Here is a 22,218-nt window from a genome sequence, read left to right on the forward strand (position 1 = left end):
ACAAACGAAAAATTGAAAATAAATATAACAAGAACAGAAGTGCACAGGAATAGTCCTTACCAAGATTTACGAATAAACACTATTTCTACTTCTTTACCCACAAACACCACTTGGTCTTGGAAGTGAAAGGGGCGGGGTAAAGTTTTCTGCTTACACTTCTCCTAGATCTGTGTATTTATCTTACCGTGTTTTTCTCTTCAGCATACCCTTCTGCCCCACCCCAAACACAGCCTGTGTTACCCTTCCTCCCAGTATGACACAGCTGCATATTGGCTGGGAGAGCACACGTCCTATTGAACCATTTGCATCTTCTCTGGGGATGGCCTTAACTTCTACATTTCTGCACTAAGTCTGGCATGGCTTGAAACATAGGATGCCAGCACGTTGCCGGCCTCTAAGAGGGCTTCATGCACGACAAAATAGACACTATGCTTCCTAGACAGCAAAAAGGAGATAAACAAGCGTGCCACGGACACGCTGTCCTCGGCTGAGGATCATAAACATCCTGGAAGAGGAGATGAGGATACAATGTGTGACCTACCGAGCGTTGGATCGTATTCCCAGATGAATCGTTTGGTCAGAAATCTCACTACAATCGCTGTGGGAGAAAAAGAAGAACATGTCAGATGTGAGCTCTTGCCCTTCCACAGCAGGAGAAGAGGGTCATACAACACCATACACATTCAGCATTCCCGTGACTATAAGCCCGGTTCATCTATGATCATTTCAATGCACTTCTGATTCATACTGTGGCCTCAAATCAAATCTGGGTACCGTTTTAATATGCTTACACTTATTCTTCCAGTTACTGGGTTAAAGCCAGCCAGCAGAATGTGAAATCACACACACACAAATTTCAACAAAGCCTTTAATGCAGAGGCAGAGTGCCACATTACAGGTCTCCAGAGTTTGAGCATGAACTGAGATTTGAGATTGACAAAAGTGAGGTAAAATAAGAGAGAGAGATCACCATTACTGGGATGAAAAGGTACAGGCTCACAATGGTACAGAAATACAGCTACCCCAAAACTGAGAACTAGGAATTCATGAAAGCGCATCAGAAAGTGACCATGGGGGCTGGTGAGGCAGTGGCTGTCTTAGAGTGCCCCCTGCTCTGGTAGGAGGACCTGAGTTCAGGTCCGAGCACCTATGTCAGGAGAACCGGGTCATGCATGTCTGTGTCCCCAGACGTGCTGGAAGGAGAGGGGGCCCGAGACAGGGAGATCACTGGGGTTTGCTGGCCGCCTCATTCCAGGTTTGTTCAGTAAGAGAACCTGTCTCAAAGAAATGCCTATAACTTCTCCGTGATACTGCACGTACTTTAAGTCATCTGGATGGTCTTTGGCTGGAAATTGGGGTTGGCAAAAGAGAAGTGGTGGTCAGCCATGATGGCCCACACCTGTAATCCCAGCATGGGGTGGGGGGGAGGTGAGGCAGGAGGATAGTGTTTGAGGATGAATTGGGCTACACAGCAACTTCCAGGGTATCCCGAGCTAAATAGTCCCTGTCTTAAAAGAAAAGGAAACATCGAAAAATATGCTTAAGCGATTGGACACTGTGGTCTTCAAAATCTATGGAACCCAATGTCAAAGAGTGATACTCCTTTGCGGTTCCTGAGAGTGGTTGTCCAACTTGGGAAAGTTTTTTAAGGAGGTTGTCACAAATACTAAAAACAGACAAGGAATATTGGATCCTTTCCCTGAAGAAAAAAAAAAAAAAAGATTTGGCAGATAATCGCAGCTGGGGGGGGGGGACTTCTGAAGATCCTTGATGGGTCCTCTGAGACTCCACTGAACTTAACTCAAAAATCCTGTCTTATTAGTTTAAAATATCAGTCACATCTTCACTTTTACAGAAATGCCTTGAGTGAGTTGCTCGCAGATGGTCCTTAGAAGGACAAAGCTAAGCAGCTGGAGGCGTTGGCCGCGGTGTCTGCCGTCACTTTCAGGGTCAGCAGAGACGCACGCCTCTCTCCTAGACTCTCCTGTTGAGACGTGACAGAGCCCATTGCAATGTGGACCTTGTCAGACGGGCCACAGCCTTATGCGGCTCTGCTGATGGGGACCAAAAACAGAAAATAGCAATATTCTTTCTTAATTTCAGAGTGTGAGACTTAATTTGAGGCAATGTATGTCCAGAGCTAAATAAATAGTCCCTGACGCTGACATCCTTCCCACAGGGAGAGTGCTTGTGGTTTCAGCTGCGCCCTCAGCCTGTCACTGTGAATTCTCTCGAGAACATGGCCTTTATTTTTAAGTTGTGTTTTACATGTATGAAATAGTAAGTACAGACAGATACTTTTCTCTTTTTAAAATAACTAGTATTCGCCATACACAGTGGTGCACGCCTTTAATCTCACCACTTGACAGACAGAGGGAGGTGCATCTCTGTGAGTTCTGGGTCAGCCAGGCCACACAGTCAGCCCCCGTCTCAAAAACAAAACAATGTTAGCAGACAGTGCTGGCCAGAGTATCTTTTTAGTTAAAATGTATTTTAACTCTAAAGGCCAATCGATAAAAAGTGTTTGTTATCTGTAAGGAATGACTTATTCAAATGAGCTACTTAAAAAATATAACCAGTGTTTCTCAATTCCAAAACCATTTAAAATGTAATCATTTTTTTTCAAAATATTTCTAAACTATATTAGACACTCCACTGACTTTCAGAATCAAATAGACTGAACATGATTGCATCATCTGAAGATGTCTGGCTCTGGCTATAAGGGAGATGTGCAAAAGATGGCCAGAGTGAGGCTGCTCCTGAATGCTTGAAGGTTCTGAATATGTACACACAACTTTTACCAAGCTGGAACTTTGTCCTTCAGCGATGGCCACTGGGACCATTCCTAACGGCTCATCTGCTACTCCATGTTGCCATGTTTATTGTAGTAAAGACTTGTCACCGTAGTAACAAACTTGTGACTGTTCTGTATAACACAGGGGGAATTTGGGTGAGTTAACTCCAAGGAAGCTCCTTTTATTCATAAAAACATAACTGAGCCTGGCAGGATGGCTCAGTGGATGAGCCAGCTTGTGGCCCGGGCTTCATGCCCTGAGTCTGATCCTTGGATCCCAGGGTAAAGGAAAGACACAGCTTTGGAACGCTGTCCTCTGACTTCCACTAGTACACCATGGCATATGTGTGTCTGCACGCACACACACACATACCACACAACAATAATAAAGTACAGCTTCCATCTGCCTTCAAGACATCATGTTTGTTGTCGGTAAAGTGTTTCTGCTGACTCCTGGGATACTGGCTGAATTCTCGCTGCCAACTCTACAGAGCAACCTCCTTTCAGTAGGCAGCACGTCTGTGTTTCACCTGTGTAACCAATTTAAACACTGTCAATAGTCTTTTCCCACAGCTGTACAAGAGTCATTACTTCTAAATATATAAGCATGCATTTAAAAAAAAGCTATTCCAAATGCATACAAAGCACACAGCAACAGGGGCATTAGCTTTGCATTCTTTAGAGATGTGATTTTTCAAGGTCTTTCTTTTTCTTATAGATTATTTGTGGGAAAGACAAATTGATATATTTTTAGATTTATATTGCTCTAGTATTTTAATTTAATTAACATAAAGAATAAAAACAATAATTTTACACCTGTGTTTACTGGTAAACATTTTATTATTCTTTAAACTATATCCAAGATGCTTCAGTGATAGATACCACGTTTCAAGGGTTACCAGCATTATTTAGCCCCAAGATTTTTTTTTTTACAAATTTCTTTATGGAATATGATTTTTTTATATGATATAGCCTATTCCACCTTGGCCCTCATCCCTGCAGATTTCATCTCCTGCTTTTCCAGGTAATCCTGCTATTGCCTCCTTTTTTAGAGGTTGCTCTGTTCACCTGGACAACTTCCTTGTGCTGAGACGCAATTCAGCCATGTAATGTCTTTGTCCTAGATTTCAACAACTTGGAGCTAATCCTTATGCAGGGTCTACTCCATGCTGGCATCTGCTCTGTTCAGAAATGTCCAGGTCACAATTCAAACCAACACTCCTGACCTCATGACCTTATTATCTTCTAGGACATAAAATTCAAATGGTTAAAAATTCAAATGAGAGCTGCCGCGTTCACCATGCCAGAGGATGAGTGCTCTGGGATAAAGCATCCAGAGTAAGCTAGGGAGGAGCTGGCATTGGTGGACAGGGGAGTGAGGGATGCCACTTAAGGAAGTAGCAAGGGTTATCTCTTTTTCCCATTAATTAATTACTTTACATCCCGATCAGAACTTCCTGTCCCTCCTCTCCTCCTAGTTCCTCCCTTTTCTCTCAGAGGACAGGAGACCTCCCTTGGGTATCAGCTGGCATTTGCATATCAAGTAACACTGGGTACATTTCTTCTCTTGAGCTTAGACAAAGCTGTGCAGCTAGGAGAAAGGGATCCAAAGGCAGTCAACAGAGTCAGAGACAGCCCTGCTCCTGGTCTTAGAGGGTTCCTTGAGGACCAAGCTGTGCATCTGTTACATATGTGTGAGGGACCTAAGTCTGTCCCATGGATGCTCTCTGGTTGGTAGTTCAGTCGCTGTGAGCTGGCTAATCCTCAGTTAAAAAGATTTTTTTCTTTTAATTTTACATGTTTGTGTGTGCATATCTGCATGTATGTGTACCGCAAACATGCAGGTACCCTGAAGAGGACATCGGATTCTTGTAACTGGAGTTACAGGCAGTAGCAGGCCACCTCATGTGGGTGCTGAAAACCAAACCTGCCTCTTCTGCAAGAGCAGCAAGTGCTCTTAGCCATTGAGCCATCTCTCCAGCCCTCGTTAATCCTTTTTGTTAAGCACTGACTGACGTGTTATAAGAGAAAATATTTGAGGGGCTAATACAGGAAAGAAGAGCAGATGCAAAGGCCCTAGGACAGGAAAGTGGGTGCCATGATCCAGGATGGTGAGCTAGGCCAGTGTAACTGGTGCAAAAGGAACAATAGGGAACACACTTGAAAATGAGGTAATTCCCATCATGTCTACCATTGTCCCATCATGCACTGCTGCTCATGACAGAACCATGGCTGCTGTTAACTGCCACGGCCACACACTAATACTAATCGGAAAGGAACAGCTGGGATTTTATGGAGCTTATTATTATTACTGATATTGTTGTTATGTTGCTTGGCCATTTCCTTAGAAATGCATATCTCATGAGAGCGTGGGATTTGTTCTGTTCATCAGTTTTATGATGTCTAGCCTACTTCCTGGTGGATGAAAAGATAGTTACTGGATAGATGGAAAATGAGGATCAGTAATGGTATTAATGATGACTCATTCTTAACACAGAAAAAAAACAACAAAAACAACAACAACAACAACAAAAAACCAACCAAGCATTGAAAGATGGTGCAGAAAAACCAGCCTGACAGAACTCCCAATAGCACCACACCGTCTTCGTATAAATCTTCCCTTCAGAAGTGATGTGGACATATGATGTTAGGGGCTCCAGAACCATGAGGGAAGCATAGAAGGTCTTTTTTCTGGTCACAACAAAACGTGTTATTCTATAGTTTACTAAAATGTTTACAGATTGGGGATAGAGAGGCTGCTCTGTGGGTGAAAGTATTCGCTGTGCAAGACTGGTGACCTGTGCTAGGGCCTCGAAGCCACACATAAGAGTGAAACAACTCCACAAAGATGTCCTCTGACCTCCACAGGTGCTATGACAGCTGTGCCCTGTCACACACATGCACACACGCACAAACAGCACTGAAAATATCTTTTCAATGTTTGTTGTAAGAACTGGGGGTACAACACGGTGGTAGCATGCTTTCTCTGGAATACGCAAAGCCCCACACGCAGTCCCCAGCACTGCCTCCCCCCAGGAAAGTTACTAAAAAAAAATCAGTCTAATGTCCTTGCTTTCTCTACTCCAACAGCCTTGGGCAGAGCTTTGAGTTTGTTTGTTTGTTTGTTTGTTTTTCTGAAGCACACTGTGACACTGGCAACCTCTGCTTCCTGCAGGAGGCTGATGCTGAGAGTTTTCCTCTTACGGTTTTAAATCTTCTATATGAGAAATCATTTTAGAAGGAAATCAGCTGATTCAGCCGCATGCAAGCTAGCACAGATATTTACAAGAGTTCAGTTCAACAGGAACACAGACAGAACCTCCTTGACGCCACTATTCAGGCTCCTGCTAAAGTAAGTTCACGAGGTGACCTGGTGGGCAGCGTCTGTACTGTAATGGCACTGACAGGATGCTGCAACCTCCTGCAGAGCTGTGATTGCTCATCTCTGCGGGGCTCCAGGCACGCTCCCATGGCGATGCAACAAACCGCCTCTAATCTCAGCCGCGTGGGAGAATAAGCATTTCTTATAGAGCAGCAGAGAAAAATAACATAGCCTGATGGGGCTGTGTGAACCGATGGGCCTGAAAAATCCACATGAAAGAGTTGAAAGCACCCAGGTCTATTTATTTATTTTATTTATTACAATTTATTTACTTTGTATCCCAGCTGTAGCCCCCTCCCTCAGTCCCCTCCCAATCCCACCCTCCCTCCCTCTTCTCCTCCCATGCCCCTCCCCAAGTCCACTGATAGGGGAGGTCCTCCTTCCCTTCCATCTGACCCTAGTCTATCAGGTCTCCTCAGGAGTGGCTGCATTGTCTTCTGTGGCCTGGGAAGGCTGCTCCCCCCTCAGGGGGAGGTGATCAAAGAGCCTGCTACTGAGTTCATATCAGAGACAGTTCCTGTTCCCCTTATTAGGGAACCTACTTGGACACTGAGCTGCCATGGGCTACATCTGTGGAGGGGTTCTAGGTTATCTCCATGCATGGTCCTTTTTTTCACATTTTATTTACAATAATTAAAAAAAGAATTATCCAGGACTACAGGACTATCTATCTACCTGTGTGTATGCACACATACATACATACACACATACACACACACACACTCACATGTGCCACACAGTACATATGAAGTTCAGAGTATAGCTTGTGGTAGTCAGTTCTTGCTTTACTCCATGTAGGTTTGGGGGATTGAACTCAGGTCCTCGGGTTTTTCAGGAAGCACCTTCATCCATCAAGCCACCTTTTCAGCCCCCAGGTCAAAGCTTTTATAACCATTGCTGCTTCCTGCTTGCCAACTGGTCACCAGGTACCTCTTCTGAGTTGTGTTGCACATCCTGGTTATACCCCAGCGAGAACCTTAATTTCATTTAGTCTCTAGGACAGTGCTGACACTTCCTAACTAATGGAATAGGGAAAGGCTTGGTTATGAACAATTAAATTCTTGTTTTCAACCTGTAACCAGCAAGACTTTCGTGAAACCATTTCAAGTTCTAAGACCACATAATAACAACGTCACTTTGCAATGGCTTTTACACATTTTACTAACTACAGAAAACAAAAATATAATGGTTTTTGTTTCACAAAATAGAACGGAAACTTGTTTCATTTCACATTTGTGGTCCATTAGTCTTGGGGTAAGAATTCTTTACTATTTGTTATCAAACTTTTCCAATTTACAATCAAGTTTGTTCCACGAAACTTTTAATTAAGCTACATGAGGACATTATAATAAATTTACATAAGGCCATTTTACATAATTTTTTTATGTTTAATAAGTAAGTCCCAAATGTGGAGCCTCTGGAACTGAGATGTATCAGAGCATCTCTTTCCCCAACTCTTCCTCTCAGCATCCACTCCATGATTATTTGGCTTCAATACAGCAAACACCTGGGGCCACGGTACCAACTGCCAAGCCCACATGGCTTGCAAGATCAATACAAAATTGCTTTCCCTTTGGATTTATGAGCTGTAGTTACGATGCCATAATAACGCAAGCAATAACGCACGAGAAAAAGATGAGATAGTTTTCATGTCACCCTAAATTGTTTGCTCATTTCACCATGAACAATCCTGATTGAAACAGAATCATAAAAAATATAATGGGAAACTTTGAGAATACAGTGGTGCTAATATTAGCCACTCTCATTTATAGAGTATTCACTGTGAGCTTAGACACAGTGCTAGGCTTTTGCGAGCATATCTTTTTGTCCACACTTGCTTGTGGCAGGAGAATATATATGTGCGTGTGTGTGTGTGTGTGTGTGTGTGTGTACGTGTTAATATATCCATATGTAGCAATATATACACACATATGTATGGCTATACAGCTATGTAACATGAAGGAATTAAAGCTCAGGTCACTTACACATTTCTTTGTACAGTTTTTATTGCATTTATTTATTTCTGTGTGTGTGCATGTGTGTGTGTGCATGTGTGCACACTTGGGGAAGCCAGAGAAAAACTTCTGAGAGGCAATTCTCTTGTTGCATCATGTGGGTCCTGGGGACTGAACTCAGATTTCCAGTCTTGGCAGCAAGCATCTCCATCCCGAGAAGCCATCTGACTAGCCCCACGTTTCTTTCTCACACAGGCAGGACTTTCAGCTTCATGAGCGCAGTTTTTCAGTCAGTTTCTGGGGTTCGGATGAAGAAGGCTCTTACAGAGATTGCTGCATCCCTCGTCGGTCACTGTGCTCTCTGGGTGAAAATTTCCCAGGGGATGCTGTATGTGAGTTATATGCACAAACACCTTTACACCCGTGCTAACCTGCAAACACTGTTCCATCCTGGGGGGTGGAGGGAGAGCAGTGTGTGGCTTTGCTCAACACTGCTTTTGCTACAAAAGAGTCAGAACCACGATGAAAATAAAAGCCTTGGAATATCTCTAAAAACATAAGGTTGAGTGTTTGTTACTTTCTTTAGTGTTCATTTACTTATTGTGGAATAAAGACATGCTTCTGACTTGTGTAACCCACAGGACACTAATACACGCACAGGTGGTTTGACAATCTCCCATACTGCTGTGCCTCATTATCTTCATTTAGTTGACTTAGATGGTATCCTGTGGGGTTGAGTAGTTTAGGTATCATGCAAGAGCACCGTGGTGGTGGTGGTGGTGGTGATGGTAGTGCTGGTGGTGGTGGCGGTGGTGGAGGTGGAGGTAGTGATGGTGGTGGTGGTGATGGTGGTGGTGATGATGGTAGTGTTGGTGGTGGTGGTGATGGCGGTGGTGGGTGCTTGCCAAGTCCTCTCGTGCCAACTTTGTTTTCACTTGGCTTCTTTAAAATCCCAACAAGCTAATAGCTAATCAGCATAGCAAGTAGGCAATAAAGACTGGAACGTTATAAAGTGAAGCGGAGACAAAGGCCATAGCGAACACAGCAGACTCATGGCTAATGGCATTACCCAGCAGACAGCATGTCTGCCTGAGTAGGGCTGAAGCAGCCACCTCCCATTGAAAAGTCCCCCTGGCCTTGCCAGGACCTCACTTCCTCTACTGTGCCACGACACTGCCATTCCTTTCTTCTCTGCTGTGGAATATATCCAACTACTTTGTATGTATTTGCTATTCCTATGTCCTATCAAGTCTGAATGATCCTTGCTAAGTCAGAGATGAAGCCTTGAGCACATGCATCTTTACTGGTTGTCATGAATGCCTGGCATGACAGACAACCATTACATGTTTAAGAATTGGATGAGGGTACAATTAAAATCTTAAGAAATCATTGGTTTCAATACCACTGTTGAAGCTGGTCTGCATTCTGGTGTGTTTGTGTGGTTGAAGAAACCAGCTCATTAAAGAGGGCTTCTGAAGGGGCTCTGGCCAGCCCAGCCTGGCTAACATGGCAGGCCTTGTCCTTCTCCCCTATTCTTTTTGCCTTGCTAAAAACCCATTACATTACATCCCGAAAGCTAGCCAACAAGGTCTATTCCCTTATTTGGTTACTTCCTCCTCCTGAAGGAAGTACCAAAGTACTGAAGTCCAGAAACCAAAAGCCTCCTTTGGCTCACTTAATTAACATGCCCAATTAAAATTAAATAGGTCAACCTAACCCAGGGCTTCCCCTGTTTCCTTTATAAACTGCCATTTTCCTATGTGCCACATCTGTCTCCTCTCTATCCAGAGACAGTCCTTTGTCCTCTGGGACAAAACCCCCTCCTCCCTCTCCCTTGTTCCCTTCCCCTTTTCCCTCATTCTTGATCTCCTGTCTTTGTCTCTTATTCCCTGCCCTCTGTCCCTCTGGGGCAAATAAATCTATCTCTTCTTTGCTAAGAACTTGGTCTTGGAGTCCTGAGCCCATTACTTTGCATTTTTTGAAAATATATATCAAGCCCTTCTCAGGTCCAACCCCGGTTCTGACACCCATCTGGTCCACCACCTTGCAAATTCGATTGGTCCAAATTAGAGGACCCACTGTGCCTCTTCCTGAAGATCAGAGAGGAACTGTCACTGCCACAGGCTGCTGTAAGCCTTATACTCGTCAAAGGTTTTCAGACAAAACAGAAATGGGCATTCATCACTAAACAACTCCCACGGAGAATCCAGGAGATGGTTGATGGTGGACTGCCGTGACTAAATTAAGTGAAGCTAAGTTTCCGTTCATTAATCAAATTAGCTGTTGCTGTGAAGTGCACACACTCCTTGAATATGGCATTAGAGAGGGTCTAGGTATGTTTTAAATGCAACACTAATGGCACCTTCTGAACACTCCACGAGGGTCAAGTATATACTGGATATAGATCGCAAGTGTATCTACTTATTGTGCAAACTCTTGAAAGCAGGAATTTGTGTCCCTATTTTATATAGAAAGGCCATGAACTTTATCTTTTTTCAGAGCAGTTAAGTGGAGGAACTGACTCTGAACCCAGTAACCGTTAAATCTCTAAGCTCATGCTTTCAGCAACGCACAATAGTTACCACTAGATCTCGTTTCCACATATGACTTAATTCTGCATGGTTGAGATTTTTTTCTATACGAGTGTACACCCTATTGAGAAGCAGGCCTTGGGAACTGCATTTTTGGCTCATGACTGGATTTCTTCTTCTTTACTGGAGAAAATCACCATGACCCAAAACCATGGCAACACAGCGAGAGAATATAAATTTTGAGAATCGAAGAGGAAACTTTACGATAAGTAAGATTTTTGTTTCTCTCTTGAAAAGGTCTTTTATTCAGGCAACACACCAGGAGGACAGGAAGTACATAGCTGTGTGGATACTAAGCGGTGCCCAGTAAGCTGACGTCTCCTGGCTGTTTTCTTTCAGAAAATAAAATAAAATAAAACATCAGGAACCATCTTAGGCATCCATCTCAGCAAAGAAAATAACCTGTAGTTTTTATTCCTAAAGACTTGAGACTTCGTTCTCTTGCATCCTTAGGGAAGAACTAAGAGAGAGTGAATGGTACCGGGATGATCGACGTAGAATGTGATTCAAATGCAAACTAGACTGGAACTCTATCCTGCGGTCATGGCGTTCTTGCAAAGACTGAAGAGAAGAGCAGATGGTGTGGAGACCCTGACTTACTCTGCTCTCCCAGAGGGAATAACATTTGTGTTTTTCAGAGCATAAAATGCAAGAGAGGAACCTGGAGTCACTCCATGAATGGCTAACTGTGGTGCTTCTGCTCTGGCCTAGAGTTACAGGGGTGGGTAACTGGTGGTTCTCTACCTGTAGCTTTTGGTAATATTACATGTTCGAATTCAGCATCACAGAGATTTAATTAATCTCCTTAGTATATTCCTACTCAAATAACAATGCTACTACCTCCAAAGTTATGTATTTCTTCTCCTCCGCTCTCCTCTCCCTACCCCTCCCTTCCCCTCCTCTCCTCTCTTCTCTTCTCTCCCTTCCCTTCCCTTCTCCTCTCCTTTTCCCTCTCCTCTCCCCTCCTCTGCTCTCCTCTCCTCTTCTTCCTTCTTCCTTCTCCTTCCCTCTTCCCCTTCTGCCTTTTCCTCTCCTCTCCTTTTCTGAGACAGGGTCATGCTTCAAACTCATGGCAATCCTCCTGCCTCTGCCTCCTGTGTACTGGGAACACAGGCATGTACTTTCTCAGCTTTTCATTTTATGGAACGCATCCACTCACATCTCCTTCACTCTCCACATCAAATCAGTGCACATCTCGGAGCTCGATCAAATCCAGCCATCCTCTTACTGAGGACCCTTACATATTCATAAACTTCAGATTAAAATCTAAACTGTACATCTCTTGCCCTTCACCTGCACCTTTGTCAGTCCCAGGTCAAACCAAACGTCCAACTTTAACTTTCCTGTTCCCTCATGCTCTGGGCCTGTCACAGTTCTTGTCTCTCAGACCTGGGTCTTTTCTCTGCCCAATCTCCCATGTGCACATCCTTCCTTTGGGTGGGGCTTTCTCTGGCTGGCCTTTTCTCCTGCAGCAGCCATTGTGGACAGAATTATTAATGTCCCAGGACACAGTGAGGTAAGGTTTGCCTTATAGAGCTAGGGCAACTCTTTGAAACGTTGGGTTTTCAAGCATTGGCAATGGTTGAGACCTCTGATATGCCAGTTTAGAATCTCATGGACTTTTGCCAAAGGAAACCAGAAATAATGTCTGAAGTGATAAACTGCTGGAAGGTGGCAGACACAAGCTGACTGGAGGTAGAACAGTAGCAGGCATGTGATCTGAAATGTCAGGACTTAAGGAGAACGTCTCATAGAAAAGATATAGACACAAAAATCAAATTTCATATGTGTTTACTGATAACTAAATTCAGTCTTTTTAAAGAATTTTAGGGTTGGAAAGATGGCTTAGTCTTTGCTATGCAATCATGAAAACACCTGAGCTTGGATCCCTGGCCCCACATGAAAAGCTGGCATGGTGGGGTATGTTTAAAACTCCATTGCTGGGAAGGCAGACACAAGCAAATCTCTGGAGCTTGCTGATGGCCAGCCCAGCTTAATCAATGAGATCCAAGTCCACTGACATACTTGAAAAGAGGTGCATGGGAGTCTGGAAAGGTTGCTCAGTGGTTAAGAGCACTAGCTAGTTCTAGAGGAACAGGGTTTCATTACCAGCATCCAGATGGCAGTTTGCAACCATCTGTAATACAGTTCCAGATGCCCAGACATTCATAAAGGCAAAGTACTCATGCATATGAAAATTAAAACAAAAATAAGGTGGAGAGAAATTGACATTAGCCTCTATCTAGACTTCACATACATGTGCATGAACACAGATGTGTAATTGTATGCCCTGTGTATACACATACATAGGACATACACATATACATACATAGAGGCCTTTTTACCAAATACTTCTTCCCATGTGAAGTTTTCACATTTAATCAATACACTTTTGATAATCAATACATCATGCAAAGGACAAAGAAAGCAAAGCAGAAGATTCCACAGTCAAGATGACTTTTAATATTCGAGTTAAATTGTAAATGGAGGCTTGGATGAGCTGAGGCCTGCTAGGAAGAAAGCCAAGTAGACCCTTGTCACATCTAATGACATAGATGCAGAAGAGCCAGCTTCAGCCAGGAGTGCCATGCTCAGGGATGGGCAGAGTACTATGTGGGTAGAGCTGCGCATGTGTGTTGGCGATGAGTTGTGAAGTTCTTTAGGCTCAGAATATGAAGAAGCTCATATGTCACATTGAGGAGCTTGGGTTTGCTCTGAAGTTCATGGGCACACACACACACAAGTTCCTGGGCACAATGATGACTAGTCTTGATCTTGTCCAGAAAGGCTCACCGGTTTGTAGTTGAGAGGATGGGAGAGTAGTGACGACAAGGGTTTCATACATAATGAAATTCTGAAAGATCAGTGACTTTTTAAAACAGTGCCATCAGACTTGGAGATGGTGAGCGTGTGGTGCTAATGCTGCTGTTAAACAGAGAGAGAGTTCCCATCCATCTGCCCTCCCATGCACGCACTTACTCATCCATCATCTTTCATTCTTCCATTCACCCATCCATCTGTCACACAGTCAGCATGTGTTCCTTGGCTGTCTGTCCTGTCACAGTAACTGTCAGATGCTGCTCCACAGCGGCTGGATCCCCGTCATGGTCTCAGTCTGCTGGTTTGCAAGTGTAGTTGACGTGGTTTAAAGGAACGGGAGACTGTCCAGAGTGCTGCTTTTTCGTAGCTATGGTAGCCTCTCGCTTCCCGTGTTCTCTGCCTAACCTCACATTTCTAACGGTGCAGAAAGAGTGAATGGATCCAGATCAAGGCAGAGATTTAAACAACTCATTTCTACGGATGCACTCTCTGGGCGCCTCCATCCCCTTGTCATTTTGGCCCCTTGTTTGTCTTTCCTGTGAAGGTCAAAATAAATTGACTCAAAAATCCATAAGCCTCATAAAAAAAAGAGAAATGGAGCAACTTAATAGACGTGTAAAATGAATGCAGTGTAGAGATGCATGCTTTATGAGGCGGGAGTGAAAATGCAAGGTAAATTAGATCCAGATGGGGTTGAAGAGTAGCTTTAAAATGACTGTTTGTTTGAGCCTAAAAATGTGGGCTTGTCCTGCATTCTGAGATGCGTATCACCCCGAAGAAAAAGAGCTCTCAGGAAATGTGAGTTTTCTGTGATAGGTTTTTCTTCATACCGTTTCCAAGAAATGTTCGAAAACACTTTGTTTACGAAACTCTAGCGGTGGAATCTCATGTCAGTACATTCAAGTCATGGATATTGCATCATGGTGCTGTGAAGCGGCAAGGTCAGGATTTATTGGATAACGGTAACTGTCTTAGAGTAGGGAAAAGAAAGAGCAGGAAAGACCGTGGGAGCATGACTTAAAATTCCCACCATATAGGATAAGAAGCTGGGGAATACTTACGAAGATTATAAAATGAAAGCAATAAATTTTTCAAGAGCAAAACCATTATGTATTATTGACTGGCAATATATTATTGCTCAATTGAAACTGAAAGAACAAACAGGAGGAGATTAGTACGGAATGCTGTAATGAGGTCACGAGGTTTGGCCTTTGACCTCTCAAGGTCAATACACCAAATGTCAGTCAAAATTTACACGTTCTTCATCCAAACTTTCCAGCGAGCTTCAAATAAGTCAAAAAATATTATTTGCTTTAATTATAAGAATGAAAATTAAGAAATAAATGCTAACTATCCAATACCAGATTTTGTATTTACAGTTTTCTAGCTGGTTGTACGTTTATTAAAAGCAACATTTCATTCCAAGGTAGCAAGCTTCACCAGGATTGTCTGCAAGGAATTAAGTACTTTTTTGTTGTCAAAGGATTTGAAATATAAAACTGGGTTTTGAATGTTTACTTTTGTTGGAAGAGGAAATGCATAGGGTATTAATGTCTATTTTCCCCCACCTTGTGTTTATAGCCACCGAGCAGTAGAACCTGACAGCTGGAAATATTCAGATTTTACTGTGGGCATAAAAGGGGTTACAAATGACAAACTGTCCCAAGGAAGCAGAGTTCGAAGCTAGCCAATGTTTGTGGGGACACAGAGAGGACCCTTGGCTCATGGTGCCCTGCCCACGGGCATCCTTTGCTCCACTCTGGTCTTGTTTCTTGTTTATGGGACACTTAACGGTTTTAGCTGTGGCTAGTGATTAGGTGTAACTACAGACAGTGGGGAGTCTCCCTCAGGCTTCAACACTACTGAGGCTGTCTTCATAGCTCCTCACCCTAAGGGGGGAATCAGACTTGCCAGGCCACAGAGGAAGACAATGCAGCCACCCCTGATGAGATCTGATAGGCTAGGGTCAGATGGAAGGGGAGGAGGACCTCCCTTATCAGTGGACTGGAGAAGGAGCATGGGAGGAGAAGAGGGAGGGAGGGTGGGATTGAGAGTGGACGAGGAAGAGGGCTACAGCTGGGATACAAAGGGAATAAATTCTAATTAATAAAAAATAAATTAATTTAAAACACTGCAGCTAAAAGGCCCCTTGTGCAGGGCAGGAGGGCTGGCAGATCCCAGAGTGAGGTGAGGGAAATTGTAGGCAGCTGGGCTAGAGGACCACCCAGCCACGAGGAGCTTCTAAGACAAACCACCGGGTGCTCAAAGTACAGCATGTGCTTTCACAAAGATGTTAGAAAAGCCCACACCACGTACGCTGGTTACATGCCAATTAAAAATTATAAAGGTAAATAAAAGCATCCCTAACACAGAGATGGCGTGGTTATCTTATTTAATCCACGTGGCTGCTGCTTCACCACAAATGTGACTGTGTGGGGACAGATGAGACTGGAGCACTTCCAGCTCTCACTACATAGGAAAAGCAAGGCTGAGGGATGCCCACTTCCCTCCACCGTTAGCAAATGCGCAGAATCAGGCTTCGAAGTAGCCACGTGTGGCTGTATCAGACTAAGCCCTTCACCCTGCAGCAACACTAGGGCTCATCCATGGCACTGTGTGGCCCAATAGCTTCCTTCTTCCTATTGGTGAATAGGATAGTAAGTGGAGATATAGAATATGTAAAGTATATGATATATACATTTATATCGTGTGTGTGTGTGTGTGTGTGTGTGTGTGAGAGAGAGAGAGAGAGAGAGAGAGAGAGAGAGAGAGAGAGAGAGAGACTTTAAACCAGCAACTCTTTGAAGAATATCTCAATTGATCCAACTTTGGGGCGGATAAGGTTCAGTAATGTGAATTCACTTTAAAGTATTATGTAGAGAGACATCATCTTATGTTTGGGTAAATGTTCAAGCCCACAGTTGCTGGATTATGGTAAGACTTTATATTTAGTCTTATAAGAAATCATCCAGTGCAATCTAATGTCTACATCATTTTACATTTCCAAGATCGTAAGTGGCAGCACCTGAAGGGCTACAACCCTTTCAACAATAGGATCTCACATTGGCTAAGTAGGGCATGATGAATAAAACTTGTAATTCCAGCACTTGGGACTCTCAGGCAGGAGGACTAGTTCAAGACCAGCCCAAGCTACATTCTTCATAACTCACAACAGCGCTGCTCCTGCTACCGGTGGTAAGCCTCCCCGATGTTTTGTCCCACCCAAGCCCATACTCTGTTTCACTCCTGCAGTGTCTGTGTATGGTCTCTGAAGTTCTTTCTCCTCTACATTCTTCCTTTCCTCTTTTTCTATGGTCTTTTGTTTTGAGCATTCTGTACCATTAAAATTTCGAGCTTCTCCTAACATGTCAATTATCTCTTTAAAACAGGAGTGCTTTGCCTAGAGCTTGCAATATGTAGTTACAGAGCACGCAGTTCAGCCTCAGGACAACAAGCTCCCCCTCAAGTGTAGACTGTCATTTACCCTTGTCCTGTGCATTGCTGTAACTCATTTTAATTATACACATTGTCACTACCACTGTTTGAACAAGTGTTATCTATTAGGCCATTTCAAGAGTGGAAAACACAAAAGATTTCATGATTTCTTCTGCATCCGCTCCCAAATTTCTACCTAAAACAATTTCCTCTTTTAAAATTTTATTTTATTAATGTCTGTACACGAGTAATTATGTACGTGTTTGTGTTTGTGTGTGTGCTCACAAAGTCTGGGAGACGCTATCGGATCCCCAGGAGCCAGAGTTACAGGAGGTTCCAGAGTTACAGGAGGTTGTGACCTAGTGGGAACCAAAGTCTATAGGGCACTGTCTTGCTGGATGAGTGACCTGGGAGGGTCAGGAGGGCCCAGCCTACTGGGGGTGGTGCCACAGCTGGGCTGCTGCTCCTGGGCTGTATAGGAAAGAGAGCTCAGTAAAAGCAAGGGAATAAGGAGCATTTCTTCATGACCTCTGCTTCAGCTCCAACCTCCACGTTCCTGCCCTAGCGCTTGCCCTGAATTCTCTCAATAACAGACTGTAATCTATAAGGCAACATATGCCCCCTTTTCTCCATGGTTTTATAACAGACACAGGAGCCTACTAGGACAAACATTATTTTTGTTTGGTTTATTCCTACCTTTTTACATTGACCTTAACTTTGCAGATTGTGCTCAAGCACATGGTTTATATATATATATATATATATATATATATATATATATATATGACTATGTTCCGTAATGAACATGTATTATATTTCACAATTCTTAAACTATGCAATGCCTTTTAGCCATTACACCCAGAACTATTGCTTTGTTTAAAATGGAAACTTAACTTCAGACTCACTTTGCCAACCTTATTTTATTTTCAACACAAATACACAAAGCCTTCTCTTTCTAGCAACTTGGAGAGCAGATTTATTAAAGGGTAAATTGCCAGGATGGAACAGCTAGAACTCCATCGGCAAAGGGCATGCCTCCCATGTAGTTCTCTGGAGCATTTTGTAAGATTTCACTTTATGCTCCATCTGTTTCCCTCCTTCTAGGGCTCTATAACTGAATTTTAAAATTAATCAAGCCACTGTTGGGTTCATTTACACTGCTGGGATCCTAACATAGATATGCTGTTGATAAGACTCGTGTACTGTGATGCGAATATCAATTTAGTTATTTGGTGATGATTTTTCAATTAGTCTCTGAATTATTTTGCATCTGTTTTCCCTGGCATTTATCTGGATGATGAGGTTATTTGGAATCTCAAGGGAGAGAGAGATGAGGGAGGGTTGAAAAGAGAAATACATAAATAACATCAATCTCTCTCACTAGATTTTTTAAAGGCAGTTAAGCCACCTTAACAATCCATTGTTATTTCTTTCTATAGATTTTTCTTTTATTCAGCTTTTCTTCTATCTTTTCTGAACCCTCTTCTCATTGTATAAGGTAGGAAAGCAAATTGCATGGAAGGAGTATGTGCTTGCACACAGAAGAGTACCAAGAGATACTTTTCTCTGGGTTAGTGACAGCTCAGGCTCTGCTGGGGGCTTTGGGTGCATGCATGTCCTGGGCACTGGCAACTAGGATAAACCCTCTCGCCTTGTCTGCACACAAAGGTTTTGTTTAAACATGGTGAAGACTAATTCCATGAGAGTGAGTGGGTCTTTTCTATTAAAAAAAAATCAAAGGAAAAATTTGCACAGAAAATATAAATTAAGTACTATGTATGTATCTGTGAGTTTTACAGTTCAAGGTAACTGCTCATATATTTAAGTCATTCTATCCATTCATAAATGCACTTAGTGTATTTAAGGAAGAGAGGCAGCCAGCAACAAAAATAAAGAGAAAGAACAAATAAAGGGAAGGGTGGGAGGAGATAAGTGCAGCCAGGCAGAGGCTGAGAGAATCACAGAGAGTTTGCAGATGAATGAAAAGAATTTGATTTGATGCCGGGATCTGATCACTGTAAGGAAGATCTGATTTTTTCTGTGGGTCATAAACAATCTATTGCAGGATGAGCAAGGAAGCAGGAAAGCAGTTGGAAGGCTAATAGGACAAGTGGAATGCAGCATAGACCAGGGCAGAGATATGGGTGGGAAACGGCCAGCTTTGGTTTGGGGCCAGTCATGGAGAAGAAGAGAAGGACAATGAACAGTCACAGCAGATTTGTGACCCAGGAAAGCAGGAGGATGAAATGCTGGAGGCTGAAGTGGAGAAAACCTGTAGGTACAGAAGTCAGTATGGGAAAAATCTTTACAAGTGGGCAAGATCTTTTAGGTGAACAGTAGAGATGCAGAAGCGAAAAGATTCAGAGTCTGGATCATTGGTAATCAGAGAACTGCAAGTTAAACCTACACAGAGATTCCATTCACTCAGCCAGAAGGGCAGTCATTAAGAAAAGAGTAACAACAAGTGCTGGAGAGGACACTGAGACAGGGAGCTTCTCCATCCTGCCCCTGGGGATGTAAAGTAGCCTAGCCACTGTGGAAACTCATAGGCATTTTCCCAAGGAAACAAACTTAGATCCACTCTATGGTCCAGTTGGTTCCTGTGTATTTACAAGTCAACACATCACAGAGGCACTTGCAGTATTCACAACAGCTAAGTTATGAACTCAACCCAGGTGTGCTGTAAGGGAGGAGCGGATGAAAGCAACGCAGAATATCCACCCTGTACAGTTTTATTCTTTATAAAGACAAAAAAAAAAAAAAAACAAACAAACAAACAAAAAGACAATGATGTCATCTTTGGGGAAAAGGATGAAAGAGGAGATTATCACATTAGGCAAATCATACATGTCTCTAAAATCAAAGTTTTCTCTTATTATGGACCCTAGGTTGTATACAGAAACATAAACTATGAGCCTATGATATGAAAGTAGAGATGAAATTGTCTAAGTAGGGTAAAGGGGGGCTAGTGGGAGAAGAGAGGAGAGAAGAAAATGGTGAGGGTGGGAGTTTAAGGGGATATGATTAAAGTATATTACAGATTTGCATGAAAATGTCCTTACAGAGCTACGTACAATGTACAGTGAAAATATGCCAAATTAAAAAATAAAATAAAATGAGAGCGGCTGGAGCCGAGTACATGTTGGAGGGTCCTGCTGCTGAAGGTTGCAGCCTCCATGACAGCTCTCTGAGCTCCTTGCAAGATGGAGGACCCCCATCCCCCAGCGGGGCTTCCTGCTCCCTGCCTGTCCTTATTTGGAGGATGTCCCTGAGCTAGATGCCTGCTTTATTATAGAGATAGACTCTGGCACAGCTTCCTGCAGGACGCTTTCTCCCTGCCCCTTCTTGCCCATATGATAATTAGGCAGTGTGCCCCTGCTCATGCCGCTGTTTAGCACAAACGAAGCACACTGTGCACCTACTGGAGTACCTCCTGGCTGCTTCCCTTTTCCTATAAGGTTCCCCTCACCTCTGGAATAAAGTCGACCTCCCCCCCTGCAGCCGGTCCCAGATGTCATTCCTTCATGCTCACAGCCTTCCTAGCCCGCACTCCACCTCTGCTCCTCTAGCCAAAGGCCCCGGAGGAAAGAGGAGACCCACAAGTACAAATACCCACGCTATATACACATTTGATAGTTGTCACTATAATCATGATATTTAAAACCTCATGGTTGGATGAGGTCCCTAGAAGACCCTGTTTGGATGGAGACTCGCCCTGGACTCTGAGTCAGTGATACACTTTTAGCACCTGAGCCGATGAGGGGAAAACCAGCGGAGGTGACTGGGAGGGTGAAGCAAGAAGGAAGCTAAAAGTCTAGAATCCCGGAAGCTGCTCAATGAACATTCTCTACAGAGAAGGGACACTACAGATGACACGAGCGCTCAGAAAGGGGTTCAGTGTGTGAGCTCATAAGCAATGGATTTCTATGAATAATCCCTCAATTGGAGCGAGCTTGGGAAAATGAAAAGGAGGGGAAATTGCGAGTGGGTCTCAGCCTCAAGATGTTATCAAATTGTTCTCAGTCACAGTCGATTTTCTAATAGGCTCACTGTAAACATTCATTGGTTGTTATTTTGTTCAAACATAAAACTGTGAATCACACAAGCCTAATGACACCTCTAGTTGTTATTCCCCAGGACCAAATGCTGGTTAAAGGCCCAGTGCTGTGGAAACAAAACTAGAAAAAAAAATAAGTGTGCATTGTAGAAGAGAGAAGAGAAAGTATCAGCTGCTGCCCAGAAACATATCACAGGATGTCAGCACTCACAGCTACAATGCAGTGAGATCTCTGTGTCCCCTCTGTCTCTGGGTACTTCCTACTTGGAAGACTGGAGATAAACACTAGACAAGGAAGCGAGGACAGCCAGATAAAAATGGTGATGGTGTCCTATGTTTCTCCCTTAGGCTTTGTAGAATTGGAGAAGAACTTCTATTGGCTTTGGTGGCTTCACACAAGGAGACACTTCCCATGCACATCCTGTCGGGGTCCTCAGAGCCCTTAGCAAGCCCCATTGGGTAGGGAGGAGCTACGAGGGCAGCTCATGGAAGGGCTGGCAGATGGATCCTGGGCAGAGTCACAGAGCTACTTTTGCAGCATGGCCGAGGCGACCCAAACACTGGCCTCACGATGAAAAGCCGTTGCGCATGGGAAGCACAAATGTGTGCAGATTCAGTCCTGCATCTCCGCAGCCCCACAATGGTGTTAGTTACTTTTCTCATGGTTGTGACAATATCCAGTTAAGTAAGGCTTTATTTTGGCTTACAGGTCAAGGGGATACAGTCCGTTATGGAGGGGAAGGCACGGCAGCAGCTGGCTCCATGGTGGCAGGACTGTGCTAATGGGACCCCTCACTTCCGAACATCTTAGGGAAACAGGAAGCAGAGAACAGGCATGCAGTAGGGCTGGCTATTAAAAGTTCAAGACCTGCCCTCAGTGATCCTCTTTCTCCAGGACGTCTCTATGCCCTAAAGGTTCCAGAACCTTCTAAAATAGCAGCACCAGCAGGGTCCCACATGTTCACATAAGTGAGCGCGTGGGGGATAGCTCACATTTAAGCTATGAATGTTCTATCACAAGGTGTACTCAGGGCCTGCAATGGATGGTGGTATAAAGGCCAATGAGGCCGTCTGTCCTGCTGCTTAGCATCAAACCTTAGGCTTCACAGCACAAGCACAGAAACAGCAGCAAGAAACTATAGCTTTTTTTTTTTTAAACCACGAGTCAATCAAGAGAAATCTGA

The 22,218-nt window shown here is 43.6% G+C and overlaps 1 protein-coding gene across 4 annotated transcripts in view; it reads right to left on the minus strand.

Moving 5' to 3' along the window:
* Rerg (RAS like estrogen regulated growth inhibitor) overlaps positions 1-22,218 on the minus strand; it is a 102,445-nt gene that overhangs the window by 12,266 nt on the left and 67,961 nt on the right. For all 4 annotated transcript variants that reach the window (XM_021644280.2, XM_060384317.1, XM_060384316.1 and 1 more), the window contains one exon: positions 542-598. In XM_021644280.2, coding sequence (XP_021499955.1) covers positions 542-598 — 57 coding nt within the window. The remainder of the gene's footprint in view (positions 1-541; positions 599-22,218) is intronic.

The sequence above is a fragment of the Meriones unguiculatus genome, chromosome 5 (genome assembly GCF_030254825.1).
Source record: "Meriones unguiculatus strain TT.TT164.6M chromosome 5, Bangor_MerUng_6.1, whole genome shotgun sequence".
Lineage (NCBI taxonomy): Eukaryota > Metazoa > Chordata > Mammalia > Rodentia > Muridae > Meriones > Meriones unguiculatus.